We start from the raw sequence: 27,790 nt of genomic DNA on the forward strand, positions 1-27,790 counted from the left end.
CTTGTTTTCTTTACCCTTATGTGTTACATCCTGCTTCAGTGGTACCTTGATTTGCCTGCAGCAAGTACCCTGTGGAATGCAAGTAGCACGTGGCAGCCAAGCCCTGCCCTTGCAGAATATAGGTTGAATTCCAAGGACTGCAGTAATGGTGTCATTTGAGTTCTCTTACTTCTGTTAGAACTACTTGTACCATATAGGTAAAAATAAATAAAGCAGGAACTGCAAGAATTAATTTCATTTCTTAAAGGTTCCGAGAAGCATGTTTTTTTTTGGGGGGTGGTTTCGGGTTTTTTTTTTGGTTTTTTTTTTTTCTGCTTAATTTTATTCTGTGTCTTTTTTTTTTTTCATGTAAGGAGCATCTGGAATGAAATTGGGGTGGGGAGGAATAGTTTTCTCCGCACTCTGATCCTGTCCTTTATGATATTTTCACTACCAGTTCCTGTCCTTTCTTTGTCCCCCTCCTAAACAAAATCAGTATTTACATAATTGAAAGATGCATGTTCAAATGTCAAAAATTAATTTTGACATTTAAATCGGAATGTCTTTAATTGGAGACTTTATTTTCGTTTCAGTTTAAAAATGATTCAGTTCTAACTTGCATAACATACACTTTTTCTTTTTTTGTTTCAGAGACGTGGAGCTATTTCCTATGACAGCTCCGATCAGACTGCGTTGTACATTCGTATGCTAGGTAAGCGTGATACTTCCTATATTGCAAAGATCTAATGTTTATGATTGATTAAAAGTATTTTTTCATATTTGAATTTTTTAAACTTGTTCCCTTTCTCCTCAATAATATTCTGGTTAGATTCTTTAGAAGAGTTTGGGCTCTTTTATGGTGACTTTGGAATTTTTGGTTGTTTGCCTTTGCCTTTTTTATTTTTTTTGAGTTAACTGTTGTTGGATGTTTTACTTCTATATTAAAAAAATATATAAATCTTATAATTAACTGAACATGTTTGGTAGAATTTTAAGTTTTCCAAGTGACTCATGATTGAGCTTTATTTCTGTGATGGAATTTATCAGCTCTGCGTGGTAACTTTGTGGGTAAAACCGTAGCTTAGGGAACATTTGTGTGAGATTTACCACACACTTTTAAAAGTGCAACACTGAGGCTATGAAATGTTCAAGGTGTTCTTAAAATAATATGATTTTAAACAAAATTACTTCTGTTAATACAAGAAGATGATTTGAGAAGGGGAAGAATGCATGACAGGACCACTAGCTTAGTCAACTTACTGAAGAATGTTTCCAGAGCAGCAACTAGACAAAGGGTAAAGCCAAATTAAAATGAAAGAACAGAATTAGGAGGGGGAAGTACCTAGGACCCTCTGCAATAGCGAAGGCATGAGGTCGGTGGTTGGGAGGAGAAAAATGCAAAGCTCTTGCAGATCTGGCTGCTGGATTCAGTACTTCCAGCACCTGTTCTAGAGGTTGCTGGTGGTGCAGATGGCATGGGGACTGTGTATGTACTTTAAGTCTGTTTCACGGCAAAATTATGCCACTTAATTTAAGCCACCTTGAGCTATGATTTTATGTTGAAATGGACTATGAATGCTTGTATGATGTCTTGCAAAGCTCAGTGAACATCAACAGCTAGTGATTATAAATTCTTAAACAGCCCCATCTAAATCAGTCAGATTTAGTTGCCCTGAGTTTTTTCATTTTAGTTGTGTATTGTATGTGTTAAAGCTGCCAGAATTTCCTAGCTGCATTCTCTATGAATTTGAAGTTGTAAGCTATATGCATGTGTACACATTTATGTTTATGCATATGAATTTAGTCGTAACCTATGTATGTAGGTATACACATGCAATTTTGACTTAGTGTATTCACATTTTTGTTTTTCAATTATTTTAATTTTTTTTAAACTTGTGGAGTTCTTAATACTCTAGCAGTGACTCTGCTGAAGGATTTTTTGGTAAGGGAATGTAATTTGGTTATGAGGAGGAGGACAGAAAATGCTGGCTTTTAAATGTTTGTTGAACAGACTGCTGTTTAATTTTAATTAAAAAAGTTAAAATAACTTTTTTTCATTTTTAATCATCCTTTTTGCAGGATAAATACTAGAATTTTTCAAAAACATTTTTCTGCTCCAATCATAAAATCAAGAAAGTAAATTCAGGCCTGAGGTAGTTTTGTTTCCTTGATTTTATGATACTTGCTTTTAAACTAAATTTATTTTATGCTGTGTTTCTGCTTCAAAATCCTACAAATTGAGTACTGTTAATTCCACAGCAGGGGAAATATGGTTTTATTTTTAAAATGAACTGATATGCTTGAATAAAAAGTACTGTAAGTACATGTCTGTGCTTTTGTCTTTATAGTTTGCTAATGGTAGAAGACCAGCTTGTAGGAAATTAATTCTTGATTTCTGGGGAGAAGAATTGATTTCTTTGCTATTTTAGATGTTTAACTGTGCCATGAAGTAGTTAGGCCCATTATTTCTGCAGAGGGGTTTGTGATAATGCTCAAGTAAATCTAGAAGAAAGCAAAGCATGACTTCCTGTGGTACTTGGTATATACACCTGAACTGAGGGAAAAATAATTAAAAAATAAATCTTGAAATCTTTCTGTAACTATTCTCATAGGCAGAACTAGAATATATTCAGAATGTGATGTTAAGTAAATCAAATTTTTACTTTTTCTCTCATTGGAATGAATTCTTAGACTGTGTGATTGGTGTTTGTATGAATAGTATAGCTCTTGCTGACATCCATTGTTGTTCAGTGATGCTAGCTATTCAGAGGCATTTAAAGACTAGACCTAACTTTGACTGGGGGAGGAGGGTACCAACAAACAAACAAAAATTTGCTTATTGGATGTTTGAATCAGTGTGCCAAAGTTGTATGACTTTTTCCTTTGTTCGTGATCAGTTTGTTTTCCCAAATGTTACCTACACTATATTGTACAAGTTAGCAGCTATTTACAGATTTATTGCTGTTGTATTTGTAAATGGACTGTAAAAAAGACCAGCCTGAAAGCTGAACAGTTGGATGCATCGGAATGTAGATACATTCATATTGGAGTAGATTCAAGAATGAATATATTAAATTAGAGGGTTTTTTTTTAAGAAATGTGAAGTACTGAATTCCACATACAGTACTGGGAAGGATTTGGTTTTCGTTTTTATTTATCTTTGTATATTTTAGCAGAGTGAGCTCCAAAAAATCCTCAGCTGTAACTTAATGGGAAGTTAGGCATGGTCATGAGAGGTTTTGCCTGTTACTCGGTTATTATTCAAAACAGATGGTATTAAACAGTAAAATTTACCTCCGTAAGGTGTTTAGTTTAGCAGACCAAAAATAAAAAGCTAAGGGTATCTAGGACACCTCCCTCTGCCTCTGTTTAGTTGTGCTGGCTGTAGAGTTGCTTCCTTCAGCATTTTCAGGCTATTCCAGTGGGAATACAATAAAAATTCATTTGCGCCAAGTAAAGAGAAAGTAAAGAGAAATTACTGTGATATGGTGGTGTTTGAAGGTTCAATTTAAAAGATCAAAATTTAGGTGCACACAAATAAACAACTAACTCTTAGCTGTCTTCATCGGTGTCGACATAAACAAACAGCGATGACTAATGACTCATCTGTCATACCCCATTCCCAAAATATACACTAAGCCATTCCTGAGTGGCTTATTTACTATTTTAAAGTATAGATACAGATGCAGCATTGTAGAATTTTTCTTGTAAGACCTTGGAAGGACTAATATATCTGCATCACCTCAGTCAGCTACTTCTCTCAGCAACTATGAGGAATTCTCAGAATTTCTTGTAAGTGCTTCTCTGTAATCTTGATACTTTCTTGATTTTTCTCTTCCTTCCTTTTCTGGTTTCTTTTTCTTGCTGTTATATATTGCCTGAAAATTTTGCTGTTGTTCATGGGGTAGAAAGAGTGTGGCACTGATTACTTGTATTGGGGAGCATGCACCTCTGAGCTTAAACTGGAACATTTTACCCTCCTTTATAGAGGTCTTCATCACTTCAAATGGGAAACAGTGGAGGCAAGCTACTATGTAATGGAGGTGCACGCTCCTCTCTGATAGCAGTTATGTTGTATTCCTTTTGCTTCAGTTACAGCATACTCGGCTGACCTGTCATCTGTTTCTCCAGCAAATTTAGTAGGAACTTTAATCTCTGAAGCTAGTAATTCTTTCTGGAAATCCTGCTGTTCACAGCTTCATGGCTTTGACTTGGGTGGTTTACCTTGAAGTAATTTCTGCTCCCAGCTGTCTTCTGTGATCTCTGAGATCTCTGCCCCTGCTCTAGAAGGCCTCGGCTCCACAAGCAGCTGCTGCATTGTTACTGTGCCACACTGGAGTATTAGGGTAGCACAAAGTATGTGCCGTGTAACCCTAACGCACAGGGTTGTCAGCTATGGCATTTCAGCTGCCTCGTGAGTATCAGAGCTGTCCTTGCGGTGTGAGCAGGAATCTTGAGAGAGAGGGGTAGGAACCAAACAATCTGTCTCAAGGTAAGTTTTGTTACAGCCCTGATTCCTTTTCAGTTTTCAGTTGTAGCTGTAGACTTCCTTCTTGCATTCCTTCTTCCACTATTTATTCAGTCAACTGAGTTTCTGCCTGTATGGCCTTTGTCTTAAAAATGCAAGCAATCCTGGTTACCTGGAACTCTTCTGGAAAAAAAAAGAAATAAATAAAGCCAGCATGCTATTTTGTCATGTTGTGCACTAAATCAGATTGTTCAAAGCAAGGCTTCATGTTTTTTAAATCTTTTTTTGATTGTTAAGAGTTCACAGAAACTCTTCCAGAGGAAAGGAATTGTTCCTGGAAGTCCACTGTCATTAAGATGCTGGACTTGAATGTGTTCCCCTAAGGAAACACAGGAGTCTCTCCAAACTATCTAAAATTGCTAAAGAAGAGACACCTGAGATTGAAATGGTTAGCTTGCTACCACTTCTGCATTCCCCCTTCCGGGAACTTAACAGAGCACATGGTGTGACCTGATGATTTCAGAAGATTTTGTTATGACTTTGTTTTTTGCTTTTTTTTTTTTTTTAAGCCTAGGTAAATGAAAACTATTCATAAGTTCTTTTGTTTTAGAATTGTTGAATTTTAATTATCTTTCAGCTACTATAATAATGATAGGAATTCTGTTGCTGTTTGAAGGAACAATGTAACAGTATCCTTTTATCTGTTAAAAGTAATCTTAAATCTGAAATATCTTCAGCCTTTTTGTAAAGTTACCCATGATGATAAAAATGTCTCTGTCATTTCAGAGTCATAGGGTTACAAAAAAATCTGTACAGGATTTCCCAAGCAAATAGATGCAAGTATGTTGTGTGCAAGCACAATGAAGTGGGTGCATTTGGGTGTCTGTCGATCTTTGCAGGTCAGACTAACTGAACAGTGAATGCATAATGATTTTCCAGAATTTCTGGGTGTTTCGGGACTTACTATGCATATGTAGTAGAGATTAGTTTCACTGTGCTGATAGCACATAATTTCATGTGCTTTTGTGTAGCCAGTTTAGTGCTATTACTTTTTATGTTTTGATATACATAGAAACTTCAGATGATATCTTCAAATACCACTCATTACCAATTTTTCCCAAGCACATTTATTATCTGAAATCTTGAAAATGCAGTAGTTCTGTACAGTGGTAATGGAGACAGCTTTTAAGCCTTTGATTTGCCCTAGTAGGAATTTTTACTTTGTTTACTGTGATAAATTTCAGTCCTGTGAAAGTGATATCTTTTTCCAGAATAAATCCAAATTATTTTTTTAATAGCACATTTTACCTTTGTTTTTAGTATATCATTTCTTTTAGCTAACTTCCTATAAATAGATGTTCTACTTATTCCTGTTCCAGGCAGTGTAGTTAATTATACTTCTGCATTTCACTTGTAGACAGTTTTTCTTGTTTTCCTACTCAAGATCTGCAACACTGCAGGCATTTCAAGGGAACAGGGTTACTGTTATTCTATCTGCACTGTTAGACTAGTAGTAAATGAACAAAGCAGAATTTTTCAAGATACCAATTATCAGATAAACCTGTTTTGCTCTTTGAAGAATTCCTTGTTACTCTTCAGGTATTCTTCTGCAAACTTCCTATTCTTGACACTTTGGACAAGTAAATTTTTCACCAAAATCTAGTTTACACTGACTGGAACTATTTGCTAGTTCACCTTATGGTTAGTAGATTTGGAATGTTAAAACTGCCCTGAAAACTAAACATCACCTTTTCTGTAAAAAATTAGCCTAAACTCTTTTAATTCAGCTGGTGAACTCATTCACACAGCTGTAGCTATGACTGGTTTCCCAGGTAAATATTGGTGAAAGGTAATGAAAGTTGCATTTTCCTCCATGTATACTGATATTTTCAGACGCAGCTACTAACGCATTTGCCTCTTTTTTTCCAAAATATCCTCACTTTGTCCTTTTTATTAATTTACTTTGTAATCAGTTTCTTGTGTCTAACAGAAGAGTTCTACAATTTGCTGCCTCTGTATTGCCTGGAACAAGACAAGCCTCTTGCACTCTGCTCAGATGAATGCTTGAAACTTTGATAAGTAATACACTGTCAGTGTCTGAGAAATAATATTTACAGGTAGTAATTGGGTTACTTTTCCTAGCAGCAGCTCTGTTAAGGTTTTCAGTTTCAAATGAACAAAGGAGTAGTAACTGGAAACCACATATTTGGTATGTTTTTACTGATACATAAACCCAGACTCATCTGGGGAGCCCTGGGCCTACTTATCTTTTAGTGGTCCTTCCAGCGTGTCTCACAAGATAACATTCACGTGAAGTGTGTCACTATAGATATGGCAGTGTTTATAGATCATGTATCTTTAAAAAGATACCTGTTAAGTATTAAAAGTATAATACTGAATGTTTAGTTAGTATCTTTAGCTATTTTCTGACTAGTTGCCTGCTTCGGTGTTACAAATTACCAAGTTGGAGTAGAAAAGGGAAAAAAACACTCAAGCTGTTACCAATTTCTGTAAATTAAATCACTGTATTTTAATTACATGCTTACAAAATCAGTCTTCATTCCTGGGGTTAAATACTTAGTTTTGAGTCGTATGAAAAAGCTGTGCTTGAGGAGAGGAGAACACTACATTTGAAGGATTTTAATAATTTGAAATCAGAAGGTTATCACATCTTAAATTACTTTTTTTTTAAATTAAAAATTGAGGAGAGAAACATTATGACATTTGATCCTCAAAGGTTTGCCCAAATTTGTAACTGCTAAAGGATTTTAAGTGAAAGCTTTTAATCCAGGTGAACTACTTATATTTGTATGCATTAATGCCTAATGAAAGAATACTGATCAGCTTTCAGTTGGTAATATGCATAAGTAGAAATCAACTAGCATGCGAAAAGATTCAGGTTGAAGCTAATTGCAGTGCAAAATAGTTTGATAAAATTTTAATACTGAGTTTTGGTATTTTAATAGGCTCTTGTGTAATATTCAAACAGCTGAGCACAAGTAAGTAAATGCTAGTGGGAAAATATTCTATTCTGTAGTATAAACCCATAGTGTAACTAGCTTATTTGCTAAAAGCTACCATTCTAGAAGTTGAACCTTTTTTGTATTATACCAAATGTTGTCGTTTTATGTGTGTTACTGAGGAACAAATCAACTTTTAATGTTCTTGTTTCCTGTCATATTAAGGTGCGTTTTTACCATACTGGTGTAGCAGGCTGTTCCGACTTTCATCTGAATGCTTATCACATGCTTCTGGCAGGAGAGATTTTTTTACAAGAAAGCATGCAATTGCATGTTTAACAAGTCTTCAAACTTTGTTTTGAATTTCACCTTTTAAAACACAAAAGCATTGAAGTAGGCCTATTGTTTGAATAACCCTTCTCCATTAAGTACATGAATCTTTACCCCTCCAGGCTATGTTCATTTGCATTTTATCTCTGCCACTCTTCCACACTTTTATTTCACTCTTGACCCTGTTTCTAGGAGATGTGCGAGTAAGAAGTCGGGCAGGATTTGAAACAGAGAGAAGAGGTTCTCATCCATACATTGATTTCCGTATTTTTCACTGTAAGTATTTAAAAGCAGATAAATGACAAATAAACAAAGGCTTCCATTAATTTCAAATACCGAGCCTCTAAAAATAAAGTTAGAAGCTCATATAGCAAGGCCATTTTTTTATACTACATAGGAAAATCTTTCATGCAACTTCATTACCAAAAATGGAAGACGAAAATCTTCACTGCTAAATTTTTGGTTTTAACAATATAATTTAAACTCATTGAATTTAGACTGATTGAATCCCTGTGGAAATGAAGATTATTTTATATCCAGCCACTGATGGCTGTGCCGAGTTCTTGGCAGGCACATTCCGTTAAGATTTAATACTTTCCTGCTTTTATAAAGCAGCAGAAGGGCCTAGTCCAGGATGACTTTTAAACACAACATAGATGTCAATGTTTTTGACCTTATCATAATCACTTAACGTTATATTTACTCAAACGTGTAGCTAGGACTTAATTTTTTTTTTTTTGACATAGACAAATCTTAAATAAAGATTTAAGTGCGGTAAGAAAACAGGAGGCTAAATTGTTTTGATTGTGTTTTAGGAAACATTTTCTCAGAAGTGCAAGAAGAATATTTCCAAATAATTTCACTTTTTTCTCTTCACCTATATTGTTATAATTAAGTATGTCAGAGTTGTAATATAAAAGCTTCAGAAACCACCAAGCCAATACGCAGCAAAAATGTAGGGGATTTAAGTCTTAATTAAATTATGCCAATAATATTAATGTATTAAGTGTCATAAATTATCTATATCAACATTGTATCAGCACAATTCCAAGTATTCTGAATGGAATGGAGAGAATTAGAAAAACTTACTTCATGGTAACAAGTGTGGTTGTTGTAATTACTTCATTATAAAAATGAGTGGCAGAAACTGGTCTAATTAATATTCTGATCTTAAATGAACTTACTTTTAAAAGCAGATCACCAGTTAAATTTAAAATTCTTAAACTCTGTCTCATTCAAAAGTTAGCATCATAAAATAGGTGAGAAAACAAAGTTTGAAGAGTGCTGTATTAATTTTTTTGATAAAGATAATAATACCTTCTCAAGTCCCGATAATTCTATTGAGTATAATAAAAATTCTCTGTAGGAATAGCACACAATTTATGAATGCATAACTGTCTTTTGTATATATGTGTGGCATTTCATGCTGATACAGGAAAGTACTAACAGAATTATTAAAAGAGCTACCTGTTAAAAGGCAGTCAATGTAGAGTATTATTACTGTTGTCAAGTTAACTGTATTTTTTATGGGTATTCATTACACTGTTTCTTCCCATCCTGATGATTGTATGTTAGGCAGATCATGACTAATCAGGAAAAGGATTTTCACACCCTTTCTTCTTGCCCCTACTTGTTCAGGCAGTCACCAACTTTTAGCAACATCAACTGTGGTGTCTGATGACAGTGAAGAATGTTGCTAGGAGGCCCAAAAAATTCTTTGGCTGTAACTTCCCTCTCGAGTCAGCTGCTGTAGCAACTTTCAGAGATGCCATGTTGGAGTTTTTTGCACTTCATGACTGTGGCCTGTTGCAGTCTTGCTCTTTGACTTCAGGGTCCTGCTGCATCATGGAGTTTCTTTCAAAGCTGGTGAGGAATTCAGCCCCGCTCTCACTATATCACTGGACTATGCATTTACAGTTTTTTTTATCAGTAAAATGTTTTCTTTTTCTCTGCCATGCTGATTGAGCCCTGATTATTGTTTCCTTACTTGTTTAAAGCAAAAGGTGTTTCATATCATACTGTCAGACTGCAGGTAGAGAGAGGTTGTGGGAATTGGGTTTGACCTCATTTTTAGGATATTCTCTCTACCCTCCCCCTGGGACTCTGGAAGGATTTTGCCACATAGAGCTAGATGGCTGAAAAATGTTCACCCATATGAGAGGAGCCAGTTGAGCCAGCCCACACTTCTTTGCCTGGGGCAAAACTGGACTGAAGAGGGTTTCTTCTGCAGCTGAAGTAGACTAAACCATCTGAACGTTGGCTTCTTCTTTTCCCCCCCACCTCCGCCATGACTGCATACTGAACATAAATAATGTATGGATGTGCTTCCTTCATGGTGTTCGTAAAATTTCACTGTGACTTTCTTCTGTGACTTTTACTTTGTGGTCCTAAATAATTTGCACTGATCATTGCTTACCTGTTTTGCAGATGACTTACATGCTGGCTGTCATTCACAGTGTTGAAGCATTATTGCCATTTTGTGTTTTGCTTAGCTAACTTTTATTGTTAAGCATTATTTTCCTTTTTTGTCAGTAATGTTTTGTGAAGAAGTTAAATGTCTTTCAGGAAGTCCAGCGTAATAATCCACTGACTTGTTCTCTTTTTCTAGTATTTCATTAATAGGCTCTTAACCCAATGTCTTATCAGTAGGTTTGGAGAGTACTGAATTCTAAATGCATTACTCTATTTTCAGGAAGCTTCTGATGTTTTGTTTTTTTTTTTAGTGGTCACTTCTGTTTCACAGCACTATTTTTATCTTGCCCCTTCAAATAGTGTTACCAAAGTAAAGTTTGTTAGCATTTAGTTCTTAAAGACACTTCTATTTCTTAAGGATTAGAAGCTCAGTGTCTGCAACTTCATGCCAGAGTTCTGTAATTGGCACATTAATATTCAAGTTTTTAAATTGACTAAAGTATTCTCAAGAGTAACTTCTTTCAAAAATCTTTAAATCTTTCTTAAATTTTAAAATTATTGTTAGGAAAATGTCTTTGTTACTAACAGTATGTATGGGAGTCATATCTGAGGTTCTTAAATGCATAATGGACAGACGATTAGACTGTTGGGTGATAGTTTTTCTACTATATTATTTGTTATTCCAGGAGTCACATTTTTATAGCTGATTGCAGGAACTAGCCAGCAGGAATAAACAAATTTTTGTTTCAACAAGACTGCTTCCCAGTGCATGGGGAAAGTCAGGATTGTGTTCTTCATGTTGGTCTGTTAATTGATTAACATCAGGACATCATCAAGTAGTAGTTTTTCCTGTTACTGTGGTCTGTTGATTATGTCTGTGTGGTACCATGGGCGTAAACTCATGTTAGCAGCTCAAAGCCATCATTTCTGGAGAGGAAAGAGCAGCCACAAAACTTTCTTCCTCAGAAGTAATTTCTTTACCTCAGATATAATGGTCTGGTTTTGTTCAGTGGATGTACATATTTCACAGTTGCACAGTAAATTGCATGCACTTTAATACTGATTTGAATACAGGGCACTGGATTTAATTTTTCATTTGTCAGGTAACAAGGAAGGAGTTTGACACTTTACTGTCTGACAGCCCAGCACGTGCTGTTTGGTTTTTGGTGAACTTACTGAAGAAGTGATTGCAATGGTTATAACCACTTTTGCTTTCTGCTGGTTTACAAATAGATGACCGTTAACATCATAGATAGTAATTGAGTCTGCAGCGTAGACCGAGTATGTTGGTAAAAGCTAATGCAAACCAAGGTCTTTGGTAGAGGAACTGGTAAATGACAGTATAAAATATTTCCTTTTTCAGTGCTAGCAAACCAGTGTTTGTTTTCTTGCTGTTGAAGGGTTGTCAATAAAGTCTGTTGTTTTTTATATGCATCTGTCTGTGTATATATGCACACACACTTTCTTCAGAAACTTTGATTATATTTGCCTAGCACAAACAAACAAAAGAATATGTGATGTGCCCCAATCACTCACTGCTTCATCTGAAAAACTGGAGCAATCAGCAAAGGTGCTCCGTGCTTTATACAGTTTATTTTAGTGAGGAAGTGAAGCCAAAATTAATAAAGTGAAGCTGAAGTGAATCATTAAGATAACAGCAAAAATATTGGGAAGTGTCTTAAACAGATACAAATCTAATGGTTTCAAACTTCCTTTTTAGGAAAGGGTTGTTGGATATAGTCTGGGAGAACCGGATAAAAACCAAATACTTTGGTTTTGTGGAGAGGAAACTTTTTTCTTGTTTTTCCTGTTGTGTCTGTACCAGAACAGATAAGATCTTGTCAAAAGGTTTGTAGAATTCTCTTGTGCCACTCTAGTCTGAGCTTCTTTGAGGAGATGGTGATGTTGCCAACGTGTGGCTCTTTTGTGTTTTATAGATAACCAGATATCATATTTATGACATATAAAATATCTTAGAAGATGGGGGTTAGAGTTAAGCAGTATGTTTCTGTAAATGTTTAGGAATGACCCAAATTTGAATAAAATTGTTGCTTGCCTACAGCACAGTGTTTCATGTAAGAGACAGAATGATGTGACTGGAACTTAAGACTTCATTGCTAAGTGGTTCTTAGTTGTATGTGGAGCTTTTTAAGCAGAGAAAGGAAAAGATTAGGTGACTTTAATAGATAATGGATAAATCTCTTTAAGAGTGCAAACACATGAAGAAATTCCAAAGTTTATCTTTGGTATACAACTTTCAGACTGTTTACATGGAAATCACAGTTCACAGAACATTTTGCATGCTACTCTGAGATCTTGAAAAAATGTCAACATCTAGATCTTGCAGTGTTGCTTTAAACTTCCCATTTTTTTGCTTACAAATCATTGGAAAAGGTTTACCTGGGGCAATGAATTTAGACTTCCCTTGGGTGAGAAGACAGAAGAAAGAGACAAGTTCAAATCCAAATTGATTGCCTTAAATAATTGGGAAATCTGTGTGTAGCAGCACCTGATCATGGTTTTGACAATACTATCTAGAGGTTAGGGTAAAATGAGCATAGTCCAGGTGAAGTTAAATGCTCCTTTTTTATATTCAAGAAAATAGAGGAATTACCTAACTGAATCTGGTTAAGAATAATTGTCTGTCTTGTTCAACAGTATACTGTGAAGAAGGGTTAGTTTCAGAATGAATAATGTCATGCAGGAAGGTTTTTGTGCGATCGTGGGTTGAATGAAGTATTTGTTTCTCTGTGAAAATGGCAGCACTGAGGAGTGAAAAGCTTGTACTCAAGAGATTGGTTTAAAAGCTGCCTTTCTGTGAAGGACGGATTCTGAAATTGCCATCTATTCACAATCCAGATTATTCAAATAGATGGTTTTCCTCAGTGTGAAGAGGAATTTTGACTTTGGTTTAGTGTGGAGAATCCAGTCACACAAGGGGAAGTCACAGAAAATGTCTTAAATACAGCTGTGACCAAAAGAAAGCAGTGAAGATAAAGTAAAAAGTGAGCATGGTTAAGGAAGATTTCAGGGTAGAAGCTTCCAATTAAGAATGCAGGACAGAATAATTTTATTTTAATTGTATTTATTTTCCTTTGCTATCCTATACTGTTATTTTTCCTATAACTTCTTTTCAGGCATATGTGCTCTGGAATCTTGCTCTGATACAACTTGCAGTGTTTTATTGCTGAGGTACATTTGACCTCAGAAGAAGACACAGCCACATTCGATTTTTTTTTTTCTTTTTTTGATCCTTTCCAATGTGTTCCTTATTTTTAAAGGCTTTTTTTTTTGTTGTTAAAAATTGGCCAGTTTGGCACAAAGTATGTGAAAATTAGTTTGTTTTAATCTCTGCCTCTGGTTTGTTTTTTTTTGTGTTGAGAGTAATACAGACTTTTAAGGGGTATTAATTTTCTGTCAACCATGATGTGTTACTTTTGAATTCTTTAATTTCTTGGGGTGAAAGGTTAGCCAGAAAGGATTACTTGATGGTTCTGTCATTCCCTGACTGTAGATTTCTAGGATACCAAAGAACAGTGCTTTCTTAGAAGACATCAAGTAAAGGATTTGGTGATGGCCTGAAATATATTATCCTTCTTTAGGGAAAAGAGTAGAACCATTATGTTGTGTTCTTGTTCAGAAGCTTCAGTATCTTGACTAACACAGCATAACCCATTTTTATAAGGGATATATGTGTATTTTGGTGATAGTCTACTAAATATTTTGCTTCACTGAGGTTTGTTAGTTCATGCTATGCTGTGAGCTACAGATTTACATTGCTTGGTGGGTGGATTCAGGTTAAAAAAAGTACACAACTGCAGGATTGCTGGGGTTATGATTCAGTAAATTGGTAGGGAAAGAGCATGTCTTGTATATACAAATTCCTAGTCCTGAGATAATTGGAAAATGTTATGCAGTTCGGTACAGAAATGGCATTGTTCAATTCACTTTATTTTGTACCCTTCCTGAGATGTTTACAGAAATATTAAAAGGAGCCAAAATTCGAGAGCTTTGTAAGTAGAATCCTTTAGATACTTTTTCACAGTGTTTTCTTTACCCTTCTGCTGCTGTGTAATGGTTTACGGTGCCACTTGAGAGTTAGTATTTAATTCATACTGAAGTAATGTATTTGCTGCACTTTGGGTAATTTCTTTCAAATTAGCTCTGCTTTGAGCAGAGAACTGTACCAAAGGACTTTTAGACTTTCTCTTCTGTCCTTTCCAACCTGAATTATTCTGCCCTTCAGTTGTTTTGTACTTTGCTAATGCAATATTTAATTTTGCAAGACCCTTCAGGAAAGAAGTTATCTTTGGTGTTGGTGCTGCCTAGCAGTTGCCCTTCATTAGGGAGGATCTGTTGAAAAATACTAGATTTTTTTTAAAGTTGTGATGCTGTTAGAGTTTCTTGAAACTTAAAACATTTTTCTGATTCCAGCGAGGTCAGAAGACACGTGCAAACCCATGTTTATTTAACTAATCTTTAACCCACAGTATATTTTCAGGTGATCGTTATTTGAAGAAAACATGAATGTTTAATTACATATATATGGTGCATGAAAAATGAAAGTCTGGCTTAATGTTTCATTTTAAGCAGAAGAGGGGATATAGTGCCTTAAAGTGAAGCTAAGCAGGGCTTCAGAGTGGTTCTAAGGAAGGTAATTAAGACACCAGTAATCTTTATATAAAACTTAAAATTCTTGCTGAAATTGTATCTTCCAAACAACATCATAGTTTTATATAAGACTTCAGTAGTGAATCTCTTAAAGTACTTTTAAATGCAGATCATGGGTGGAAAACTTAAAGAGCTAAATGACAGAACTTAATTTTATTTTTGTTTTTAAATGTGAGCAGATCTATTGTAATGCATTTATTTAGGGTTTGATGAGACTAGATGTGAAATTAGAATGCTGCTGAGTCCCTCTAGTGGTGTGAAATGCTGGATAAGGCTTTCAGGTGATGCATAAATAGAGGATGATTTGTATTGTGGAATACCTGAGAAATACGGTTATATTTGGCATGGGAAATTGAGTGTTCTTTCAAATATTCACCAGTAGTGGAAACTTTCAAATATGTCAGGTTTGGAGATAGTATCTGCTGTGTAAAATTGATAAATGTGTAGTTGATCTGAACATGGAAAAAATGTGAGAGATTACTTCCATGAGAGGGAAGAAGAGATTTCCTTGATTTTTATTTCTGGGACACAACTCCTCTGGTGGACCTATGCACCTTAAACTTTTGGTTTCACATTCAAACATAAGAAAGATCCACCCAACCCTAACTATGATTCTCTCAAATGTTTAATTCCTTTTTCTGTTAGTGGCAGTGATTCTGAGATCCTCAGTTAAGCTCCTTCTAGTGCTCATAACAAAATTCAATTCTTTTTATCGTGAATAATTCCTTATTTACCTTTTGGGCTGTAGCGGGGAATAAATGGGTGTTTAGTTTTAATGCTGGAGAGCCCTGTTTTGACCAGGACCCCATCAGAGGCTCAGAGTCTTTATCTTTACATTAAAAGAAAGTTGAAGTGTTTTGCTACAATTTCAGTTTTCTACTAATAAAAAGTTAAACTAAACCATAGATAAGTTGTCATTCTTCCTTTTGTTGTCTGCCCTTGCAATATGAAAGATGCAAAAATTCAGGGGATAAATGTATCGGTATATTATGATTTTGTGATTGTCACTTGTCTTATTTTGTATTTTTATTTCAGCATGAAGAAAATAAATATTCAATGTCCCTGTAAGATGTGATAAAATTATTTTATTTTTTTTAGGTTTTCATAAAGTACAGCACACTTAAAAGATTGGGAGTGGGAAGAGAGATTAAAATAAGTATCTTGGAATACACATGAAATCTGTTGCATGAAGGCAACTCGCATGATTCTGTTTTATTGCTGTATATGCATAACTGTAGCAAAATAACTGACACTAGTAAACAGGATTATTCCTTTTTTTCTTAGAAACTTTTTTTATCTCACTTCAAATACCTAGAAACAAAAATATAATAATTTTAATAATAAAAAAATCTTGGGAGTAATAAATAGGTGATATGCTAACTGAAAGTGGGACACAAAAAGTGAAAAAGGAAGAAGAATGTCATAGGAGAGCTGCTGTTGACTAGGCACAAAGGCCTAGTTTGTCATCTGGTTTCTTGCATTGAAGGAACTTGTGAATGCTTTTTAGCCAGCCCCATATCCTGATTTTCCTTTCGTTCTTTTTCAGTTCTCAAGGCTGTTAATGTCATGTATGGTTATTTTTATCATTCTAGTTTGTCCTTAAACTGTCCTTATTTCTTAGGAGTAAACGGTCACCACTGGATTTTAGAAAGCGATTTAGCAGGCTGAAAGCTCCAAGTGAAATGACGTTTGGGCTGGGAGGAGGGATGGTTTTGCAGCATGCTTTTTCTTGTGCAAATGTAATGCATTCTTCATTCTTCACCACCTTCTTTCCATTATAAATACATTACTGAACCTTGCTTTGGTAGGGCCTCTGAAATTAGCCTCTGAAATTAGCATCTCGTTTCGTGACTCGTGATAGAAAAGAGGGTAGGTTGACATTCTCATATTAATCATGCATATAAATGAATTTTCTGCTTGTACCAGGAGGGAAATGCCAAGTTTCCATCACACAACTGTATCATTGCATTTACCAGTCCTTCCTGCAAATTTGCCTTTGCTGGTCTGCCAGAACCACAAAGGAGCTGACTTTTGTATCCTTCATAATTTATCTGTGAGGAAAAGGAAACTGCATGCATGGATGTTATCGCTGTTCCTGCAGCTGAAGAATCTATGTGGGGTTTTTTTTTCCCCTCTCCCCCACTCCCCCTTCCCTGAAAGCTAGCTATTTTCTTTTTCAGCCTCCCTTTTACATTAATTACCTGTCAAACCTCCACATTTGACTTGCCTATTCTTAATTGTCCTGTGGAAAACGTTTAGCTGTTAAAGAGAGAGCAATTTACTTTCAGGGTTGGCTAGTCCCTCTGAATTAGCTGTTCTGGAACTGCAGAGGGCTGGCAAGGCTCAAAATGTATTTTCTCATTTGGAAGTTATTCTAATCATTGGAGATTTAAATGATAAGGTCAAGCTGTTCTTACCTAACTTGGGTTCAACATGTGGAATGAATAGTAGTTCAAAGGGAAGGGCAAAGCCTTGATCCTGAGGAGGAACAATCCCCCTGCATGAGCACAGGCTGAGGGCTGACCAGCAGGAAAGCAGCACAGCAGAGAAAGGACCTGGGAGTCCTGATGGGCACCAAGTTGAACAATGTGTCCTTGCTGCAAAGAAAGCAAATGGTGTCCTCGGCTACATGAGAGGGGTACTGCCAGCTGTAGAAGGAGGTGATCCTGCCCCTTTATTCAGCATGGGTGATGTCACACTTGCAGTGCTGTGTCCAGGTCTGGGCTCTACAGTACACGCAGGAGATGTGGACATGGTGGAGAGAGTGTGATGAAGGGTGGGGAAGATGCTTAAGGGGTTGATTAGGGGGGTCTGAAAGAACTGAGACTGTGCAGCCTAGAGATGAGAAGACTCAGGGGGGATCTCATAAATTTGTATAAATGCCTGAAGGGAGGGTGCAAAGAGGATAGAGCCAGGCTTTTTTCAGTGTGCCAAGTGCCAGGACCAGAGGCAGTGGGCACAAACTGAAACACGGGAGGTTCCCTGTGAACGTGAAAAAACCCTCTTTCACTGTGAGGGTGACCAAGCACTGGCACAGCTTGCTCAGAGACATTATGGAGTCTCCATCCTTAGAGATATTCAAAAGCCACCTGGACATGGTCCTGGGCAATGTGGTCTAAGTGGCAGAGATGATTTCCAGAGGTCCTTTCCTGTATCAGCTGTTCTGCAATTCTGTAAGAGCAGCATTGCTACCAGGAAAGCTGGAATACAACAGGCTTCTTAGTTTGTTTGAATTACATCAGCTGGAACAGTGCTCCTTCTTTTTTATGAACACAAATACAGGTGGAGTGCAGGAACGTTCTGCCAAAGATTAACAGGTGGCATCTGTGACAGACTTATTTGTAGCATAACAACAAAGCAGCTGTTTGTTAACTGTAGATCTGTAAAAGAGTACTTATGATCAAGAAAACCGTTTGCACTTTAGAAGAGTGCTGCTTTCTCCTACTTAAATGATTATTTTACTGAGATTTAGTGAAATTCCTGGATTTTCTATGTTACTGGACATTTTAGATCATTTTATGACGTAAATGTGTACCCATTCAATATGATATTATTTCCAACCTAACAACTTCTGTTCTGAAATGCAGTTTTAAGGGACTGGATCAAACCTGAAGGGGTAAACTTCTGACTTGAAGCCTACGCTGCATTAACAAGAGCAGCTGTATTCCACCCAGCTTCTCTGTTCGGGGTGGCAGTGCTCAGACTGTAACCTCATATTAATGGATATGGTTAGAAATATTAGTAGAGTAATGCAGTGTGGCAGAATCTGTTTGCATGCTGTACTCATGGATGTTGCTTTATAAGAAACCTTTATCATATGGAGTATACCTCCTTAAATAACTGATCGAGATACTGAAGTTTCCATCTTTATATGAAGTGTTTCAGCCACATCTGAAAAAATATTCCAGTTTTGTCAATTTAATCTCTGTTAGCTGAGACTGTGAAATGTTCCTGCATTTTATCAGCTATTCTGTGTTAGTGTAATTGTCAGTTCTGTTCAGAGGTGCTTTATTAGTGTAGATTAGAAATAAGTACATTAATGAGCTAATGTCAAATCGAAAGTACATTAGAACTTCAGCAGGGAGAGAATTTATGTGGATAAAGTTTTGTCTTCTGTAGAATAAAACTGCCTTCACTGGAAATCACTGAGTTTTTTAACTGATGTTGTTAGTAAGACTGCATCTTTCCCAGTAAAACATTTTAGACTGACTAAAAGAACAAAAATTGTAACTGCTTACTTCCACAATTTCTAATATGCCTTGTTCTTAGAAGTAAAAGAGGTCTGTACTACAAAGGTGAGCTCATTTTGGTATTAAGGATCTGCATTTTTGGAAGTGAGCATCTTTGCACTGACTTTCTTAATAGATTTTTCTACTTTTTTTCATATGACTAATCTTGGGCAGAATGGGGGAATATCAAGATTATTGGCTGCTGGTTATATAAAACTGCTGTTTGGGGTACTGCTGAGAAGAAAGTAAAGATTAAGCTTGGTGTTACAGATTTCAGAACGAAAAATACCTGGCCTATTGCAGAGAAACGGGCTACGTGTAGTTTGAACTTCAGGTTTCTAAAACACTTCAAGTATATCAAATAGCATCAGTTATTTGAATAAACCAGTAATGAGCGTAAAGCACAATATTTGCATTAATATTTGAAAACCAATTTTCTTTGTGTTTTCACTGTCCTGGAAAAGGGAATTGCATATGCCATGAAGGTAAATGTGGTACTTGTCTGGCAGAAGAGAGATTCTGAACATGGTTGTCTGCAAATGCACCAAAGTCTCTTGAATATATTTAAAACTTTGCCACTAAAGTTAGAATTTCTGAGCTTTAAAATCTGTGTTAAAAGTTATTTGTATGTACTCAAAACCTACTCATAACTCCTGTATCAACTCAATTACTGATGTGCTTTTGCTGGTGTATGTATCTTACACGATTTGCTAAGGACAGTCATTGGATGTGTATACCTGAGAGCAGTTCTCCAAAACGAAGTTTTGTAGTACTCTGTTTTAACACAGTTTCCACAATATTGCTGTCCTTTCAGTAGCAGGGTTACTTCAAGGTAAGTTTCAGCTGTGATACAAATACTTCTTTTTCTTCACAGAAAAGTTTTTCGCTGTGTTTACTGTTAATAAAAACACCTGTATTTGTGGCTGAAATGTTTGACACACACAAAAATTGCATTGCCTTTGTTGTCACAAACTTCCCTCAACAGTTGTTTTTTTCGTTAAAGTTTTTTAGAGAGAGTATTTATGTTCTTGTTTTTTGTAGCAAATTCTGAAATCGAAGTGTCTGTGTCTGCGAGAAATGTGAGAAGGTTGCTTAGTTTCCAGCGATACCTGAGATCTTCCCGTTTTTTCCGTGGTATCACTGTTCCAAATTCTTCAAACATTTTAGATGATGATTATAATGGACAAGCAAAGGTTGGTTGCTTGGTTTTTATTTTTTAAGTATGTCTTTTAAAGTGTTTGCTAGCGTATAATTAGATCTCATGTTGGAAGTGCAAGCAAATAAACACTTCAGGCATGTACATTTTTCTATATGTGTATTTTTATTTGTGTGTGTATATATTTGTATATATCTTAATCAAGTCCAGCCAAAATTTTGTAACGTTTTCTAACAAACTCCTTTAACACCCACAAGTATACTGGGATAATTTTAGAGCTTGCATGGCTAGTGTGCTATATTGATTTGTTTATATAAAAATGGTGAGTGTAGGATGCCCTTTAGTAATTGAAGATAAACTGATGAAAGGAAAATGTATCTGTATTTAAGAAATCTAATGGGTCAATTTGTACAACTCCCTCCCCCCCGCTCCCCCCCCCAGTCACTGCCCCACTTTTATATTCAGCCTAACAACATCTGGAAGAGTGACTGCCTACTAGTGAAAACTCAATAAAACACACTAAATGGATTTATCAGAAGATTATTATGCCAAATTGACTTTAGTAGGCAATTCTAGTAAAGTGTGATAGCCATAATATGGCTTAGTGAAAGCAGGTGCTGGGAAGATGGGTGGTACTAAGAGACCATCTGGTTGGATGAAAGTCTAGTGTACTGGGGACAGAAGACGCATAGTGCTGAATGGGAGTGAGCAGCAGAGGTTTGTCAGGTTGTTCAAGATCCCAAAGGCTGTCATCTTACTGATGCATGTAATGCTTTTTGTATCATCTTGACACAGAGAAGCTGTATACTTACAATACAGTGAATGTATCCATGTTGACCATGACCAGGCTGCAGTATAGAAAGAATCTGATAAGCTGGAGGATGGATTTAAAAATTGTGCATGTAATTTAATAGTAGAAAGATCTTGTTAATGCTCATGTTTCTTCTGGTAGCAGGATTTTAATGACTGATGGAGAAAAGCTAGAATGTATAATTGGATCACAAAGCAATCTAATGAGAATAGGAGAGGGCAAGTAGCTGTTGTAAAACGTGCTAGAGAGGTATTTGATAGCGGTAGGGGAGACAAAGATTGTGACTGCTGAAGTCTATTGTGAGGCCTCATGTACTGTTGGCTCCTTGCTGTTCTTCATCCTTCTTGCTGGAAGAGCAGTTCACGTGGAGCAGCTGTGAAGAAGTGCTAGTTCAGTGAGGTAGAATGTCAAAAGCCATTTTGTTGAAAAAGAAATTACAAGGTTAGCTCATGTGTTTGGTAAAGCATATATATATAACTTGTATAAGCAGCAAGAGAAAGAGGGAAAATTAGGTGAATGACTACACAGAGAATAATTCCCTAGCTCATTGGAAAAACTGAAGTGGAAAAAGTCTGAATACACAGTCATTCTGTCATACTGTCTCTGGTTTTAACCAGGTTTTAAATTGTGCCTTATTTCTTTTAAGAAATTGACTGAAGGATGAAGGGAAAAATCACCAACCACTTCTGTCAAGGCACTTCTAGGTTTCTTCAGCTTTTAGACGTGTAACTTGTATTTTGAAGTTTTTCATTTATCAGGCAAATTTATTCTTTCAGTACTATTTTTTGTGTGTAGAAATCATAAGACTTGCGTCAGTCTCTGAAATCTTAACTATTCCTCTGGGTTACAGGAAGATAGGCATATATTGAGGAAAAAAGTGACAGCTTTTGTGTTTTTTTTCAGTGTATGCTGGAGAAGGTTGGAAATTGGAATTTTGATATTTTTCTTTTTGATAGACTGACAAATGGTGAGTTTATTTTTGCCATTTAATTTGTGGTTTATCTCTTAGCTTAACTATATTGCTGTTGCATTGCAGTGTGTGATTGCTTGTTCACTTAAAAGCTCATATTTTGTCAGACAGTACTTTTTGATTTAGTAGTCTTTAATCTAGTTCTCTCTGTTAAAATACTGCTACTGTCAGCACTGGTAATAATGACTGATTTGTAGAAGAGGCCCTTGTACTTTGTAGGCTGCTGTTCTCTGATAGTAATTTGATATAAAGTAACAAATAATCTTGCTTAGTCTTTTTTTTTTCTTTTTAATTCTGGATTGCTGGTAATATATATGGTTGTGTTCAAAAGGTCATTTATATTGAGCAAGTATTCTGATAAATATAATGTCAGAATAGTTTTATTACTTTTTAGTGCAATAAGAGTGCATGTTGGTTTGAATGCGTAATTAGAATAGAATACCTAAAGAATTAGGAATTGAGGAAACAAGGAGCTATACTTATAGCTTGCACAAAATACAAAAAGGAAGAGACTATCATGGTTAGTTTTGTGCACCTATTACAAATAGTTGTAGGAACTACTGCAGTTGTTAAAGTACGACGTTGCAGACAGAAAAGAGATTTGTAAACATGCTGGAAAGGAGGAGGGAGGGCTGATGCAGTGGGTAGGGTGAAGTTCTGTATTATAGTCACAGCAATGGAAGCTGAATTTTGAATAGAACAGATAGAGATGAGTGAGTCCACATCATGGTGACATTTGTGCCAGTGTGGAAAGCAAATGGAAGGCAGCTTATGAAGGTTTTACATCACTCAAATGGAGTTGGTAGCAGAGGTGCAGTTAGGGTGCTTAAAGTGAGCAGAAAGAGGTGAAGTTCAGAGAGGAAAATGTGGTGCCAAAAGGTAATTTTCTCTCCTGTTTTGTTGAAGGGATGCTTGACTTAATCTAATGTAAAAGTAGTATCCTTGCAGTTTGATTTAAATGGATAAGAAAATTGATATAAATAATGAAAACAGCATTTTTTAATAGAAAGTTTATAGAGAGAATAAACTTTAGACAACTGAGAAAAAGCTATGTGTGCAAGTTAACTTGTTCGTAAGCATAGCTTATTTTTAGTTACTTTATCAGATGGGAGTAATCTTATACCATCCTTCTTGTAAGAGGCCTTCTCTACCTTTAAAATAAGCTTTTTCCAAATACATTTTAGATACTACTAGTACAGATTCTGTAGTGGAAGCTTTCCTATGCCATCTGTTTCGTGTCCTATCTCAGTCATTTTAGGGGGACATTTTGAACAGGCAGTCTTGTTCTTGAAAGTTTGTGAGGATAGAATGCTGTATGTAAAACTGCTTGATGAGCTGCCCAGGATGAGCCTGTAAGAAACAAATTAGTAAAGGCTGTTTGAAGAATTGCAGATCTTACTCTGTGGCAGTGGCATGCACGTGCTAATATACTAAATCTAGTAATAAGTGAGATTTAGCAGTTTTTTTTTGTCCTTCTGTTTCTGTCTGTGCTATGTTCTTTAATTCCTGCTAAATGACGGTTATCAGAGTCAATGTACCAGAACTGAGTTATCTACCACTACGTATTGTTTGCAGAGTAAATAATGGGAAAGTTATTTCAAGTAAACATTTGCAGGGTATTGCTCTGACTCTTGCAGTTTTGCTTATTTTACCACTGCAAGTGATAAGAATATTATAGCTATGAGTAGACAAAGTATATTGAAAGCTTGTAATAGTATACATTTCCTACAGAAATGTAAAACTTTTTCTTTGAGTTCTGGGTGAAATAAATAGTTTAGATGGTGATGAAAATGAGAGCATATGTATAATGTTCACTAATTGATGGTGTTAGTTAGCTTTTTTTTATCTGATTATTTTTGCATTTGGTTTTAAGCTCTGTGTCTGTGGTATGTTGCATTGTGATATTTATAAAGTTAAATACCATTGTAACAGGTTTTCATGTTGAAACCTGTTGTTTTTTTAATGTTCTGTAACATTTTCCTCCTATCAGTTGGCAGTGGACAATTGCTTGAATGTATTATGATTATGCATAAACACTGGTGATCACTAGAGGAGATAGCTAATGGAACCTTATGCAGTATGATCTATATATTTATCATAAATTGGTGTAGAGAAATTTGCTTGTATAATTATTGTGACAAATTTGTTTGAAATAATACATTTCTTATGAAAGAGTAACTGATTTCATGGCTTCCAATGAAATAGTATTTTCATCTTATTTTTAGGAAACAGTCTTGTCAGCTTAACCTTTCATCTGTTTAATCTTCATGGACTAATTGAACATTTCCAGTTAGATACGATGAAACTTCGTAGATTTTTGGGTAAATACGGCTTTTTATTATGATGAATATTGCTGTTTATCTGCATTTTTTATACCTTAACTGAATTGCTGGTTACAGTTTAGCAATAAAGTTTGAAGAATACTGATGCAGTCCAGGTTGTGCAGTGATTTAAATTATATTGATTGAGACACTCTCTGAAAGTTTCTGTGAATATAGAAATCTCCATGTTAAATCCAAGCAAGTATTTAATAAGTTTAGGAGTTTTGTAGCAGATACTCTATTGTGTTAGATCAAAAAAAACAGGAATTTATTTGACATTATGTGACACTTTTTTTGGAGGAGGCTAGATAGCTCCTTTCTTTGCTTCGATTTTCAGTTCTGTTTTAATCTTAATTTCCAAAGTTCATTATGTAGATGCCAAACTATATTGAAAATGCCAGCTTGGCCATATTTCATGGTGCCAGTTTGATGCTACCTCTTGTTTGCTCAGGCTCTCCTGCAAATGAGCACTGTACTGTGGGCATACTTTGTTCATAGAGTGCAAGATGATTTTATTTGAGTATTGGGGCTTGTGGCACTGGAGTGCTTCAATTGGAAGGAATTGTAAGTGTGATACAGAATATTTGAGCCACATGGTATTGTCACTTCTCAGCTGAAGGAGCTGTCTTACTGCATCTCTCTTCCATAGACACATGCTGGTGTGAGACTTCCTTCAGTTCTTTTGTGACACTGCCTTTTATTCTGTAAAGTAGGATGCCTTTATTACAATTTTTTAACTGAGCAGCAGAAAGAAGTTTCTGGTCCCTTTTAGCAGGCTTTCGCAATGTCATAGAAAACAATTTTGTGGTTGCAAAGCTGTCATATAACAAGGGAGAAATCACATTTGGAATACTTTTCTCCTCTTTAAAAGAAGGGAATGTTTTTGTTTTCATCATTTAGTTCTTTCAGCTGTAAAAAAATTAGGTTGTCTTGTATTTCGTGTTATTTTAAAGTTGACTCAGTTCCTTCCAGTTTCAAAAAGGTAGATCAGCTGACCTGTGGGCTGATTGAGTGGATGTGAAGAAAATGATGATGGAAATCTGGTCTGAGGCTACTTAAGTTGTAACTCTGTGTGTTGTCTTTCTCATCTTCCTTCTTTCCTGGTTAGGAAATTTAGCAAATGACAGTGCTTGAAAGACAGGTTAGGAATGACTGAATTAGTTAACTGGTTATCAAAAGATAATGATAGTTTTAACTAGGAATAGATGAAAGAGAGTTCTAATGCAGGTTAACAGAGATTGAAGATGCTTATTTTTGTTATTTTCGATATGAGATGTCAGCTATATTTTGAGTACCATTGACATTACACAATGGTTACAAGTATTTTGGCTTCTCATGAACCACAGCTCTTCGCAAATACCATGGCAGTAACGTTCCAACGTTACAGTCACGATTACATTAAAGGTACTGGCTTATGAACTGAGTAGGAAAAGAGGCTGTGGGCATGTTTGTTTGAATGGGACTGACAGCTTGTAGTCAGCTGGGAAAATGTTCTTTTGAGGTTTGCTTAAAAGAGCTAATGTGTCATATCAGGCAAAACTTTAGAATATAGTTTGATTGCTGTGCCTCAGATCTTCTCCCCCTCTATACTTGTTAACACTATACTTCTGTCACTCTTTGTACTCAAGTTAATGTTGTCCTTTAAAGTATTCTACCTATGATGTTTAAAAGACAGCCAGTAAGATGGAGGAAAGCCAGGACGAAGTTAAATAGGGAATATTGAATCTAGAACTGTTTAGTCAGACCATCATCTAAATGATACTCTTTTCCAAATTGTATATAGGCTTAATTTTGCCTGAGAACAAGTATGAGAAGATGGCTAAACTTTGTAGAGGTGGCTTACCATGACCACTCTCCTGAAAGGGAAAGAAAATCACTTCATATGACAGGAACGCAGTGTCTAATTTCTCTGATCCTGTCTATTTCCAGTGCATGAGACTTTGGTGTATATAGTGTCATCTCCATTTTATATTTCAGGTTGCTTCAACATTCAGACAGGCTAGATTATCAAAGGGAGCTTTTTCCTAGGAAGTTCTCAAAGTAAAAAGCATCTCAGGTTATATATTCATTTCAAGTTGTTTAATTTTTGCTCTGAAATTATATGTAGTTGATTTCTTTTAGGAAATACTGTTTCTTCACATAAAAATCTTTTATACCCGTGTCGTGGTTCAACTGACAATTTATTGACTTAGACACTTTTATGTGTGTGTAATTTGTGATACTGCATATTTCTGTGCCTAACGAGGATATATAAAATGGTACATGAAAAAATTGCTATTTTATTTAAATTTGGATATTTGTTATTTTCCTGCAGTTATGGTTCAAGAAGATTATCACAGTCAAAACCCTTACCATAATGCAGTTCATGCTGCTGATGTGACTCAGGCCATGCACTGTTACTTAAAAGAGCCCAAGGTAAGGGAGCATTCTCACTTTGACATCACATGTATGTACAGAAATATGTCTTTATGTGTGTGCATGTAAGTGCATATATGTGCATATACACACATATGTACACATATGTGCATATGCACTTTTTTAATTAAAAACAACTAAACATAAAAACTCAACAAAAAGTCAGGGCATTACTGTCTGTGTTGCTGGGACTGTGAGTTCGCACTTAGAAATAAAAAGAAAAGCATACTGCTCTCCTGAGCTGGCATAGTCTTTTGTGTGACTTTGTGCTGAACCAGAATAGGAGATTAAGATTGCAGAGCTCTGCCCCAAGACATTTGCATAGAATTGCAGTCCAAGTCAGAGCTGGCAATAATAAACCTGTGTATTTGTCATTTGGCGTGGGGTTTTTTTGGTTGATGGTTGAGCTGTTTTCCTCCAGATACTGTTACCGTTGCTTTGCTCATCTTTGATGTTAATGAATAGTATGATAATATATACTGAATATTCTGCTAGAGGCACCTTATAGAAAGACATTAGGATTCTTTTTGGCCTTCTTTCTAATACAAGGGCAGTGTGATAGACCATAATGAGTTGAGTGTTTGTTTCCTAACTACATGGACTGCTGGCAGTCTGCTGTAAGTGATGTCAGACAGTTTCAGGGCTAAATCCTGTTGTGTATGACATTGAAAACTGTAGCACTCTCTAGCCAGGTGAGGAATTTTCTGCCTTGGTGCAGCTGATCCCCAATTTGGGATTCTGTTGACTAGCCTAGCTCTTTGGTCTATTTTCTGAGGTAAAAGTTCTGGATCCATGGGTGTTTTTAAGAGGCTCTTTGCCCACTCCTCCAACTCATTTTCTCAGTGCTGCTTTCAGTTTAATTGTTGGTGCAGCTGATACATGATGAGCTTTTTTTATGGCACACAGTTTGGAAGCTCTGAGCGTTTTTATTTAATACTCGTGATGGAAGTTTTATAGTTCTTCAGATGCAAGCATAGACTTTGCAGTTTTAGTAATATACCACTACTGATTCTGTTGCACCAAAGTGTATTATAAGCACGTGAGGCATGATAGATGGTGAATGCAACA

General features: G+C 35.9%; 1 protein-coding gene across 2 annotated transcripts in view; it reads left to right on the plus strand.

Moving 5' to 3' along the window:
• Window positions 1–27,790, plus strand: part of PDE7A (phosphodiesterase 7A) — a 73,255-nt gene that overhangs the window by 38,895 nt on the left and 6,570 nt on the right. The window contains exons 2-7 of one of the 2 annotated variants that reach the window (XM_034069058.1): window positions 631–691; window positions 7,930–8,013; window positions 20,091–20,242; window positions 21,920–21,983; window positions 24,212–24,307; window positions 26,622–26,722. In XM_034069058.1, coding sequence (XP_033924949.1) covers window positions 631–691; window positions 7,930–8,013; window positions 20,091–20,242; window positions 21,920–21,983; window positions 24,212–24,307; window positions 26,622–26,722 — 558 coding nt within the window. The remainder of the gene's footprint in view (window positions 1–630; window positions 692–7,929; window positions 8,014–20,090; window positions 20,243–21,919; window positions 21,984–24,211; window positions 24,308–26,621; window positions 26,723–27,790) is intronic. The other variant, XM_034069063.1, reaches the window with a different exon arrangement.

This window comes from Melopsittacus undulatus, chromosome 1, assembly GCF_012275295.1.
Source record: "Melopsittacus undulatus isolate bMelUnd1 chromosome 1, bMelUnd1.mat.Z, whole genome shotgun sequence".
In the NCBI taxonomy this organism is placed as follows: Eukaryota; Metazoa; Chordata; class Aves; order Psittaciformes; family Psittaculidae; genus Melopsittacus; species Melopsittacus undulatus.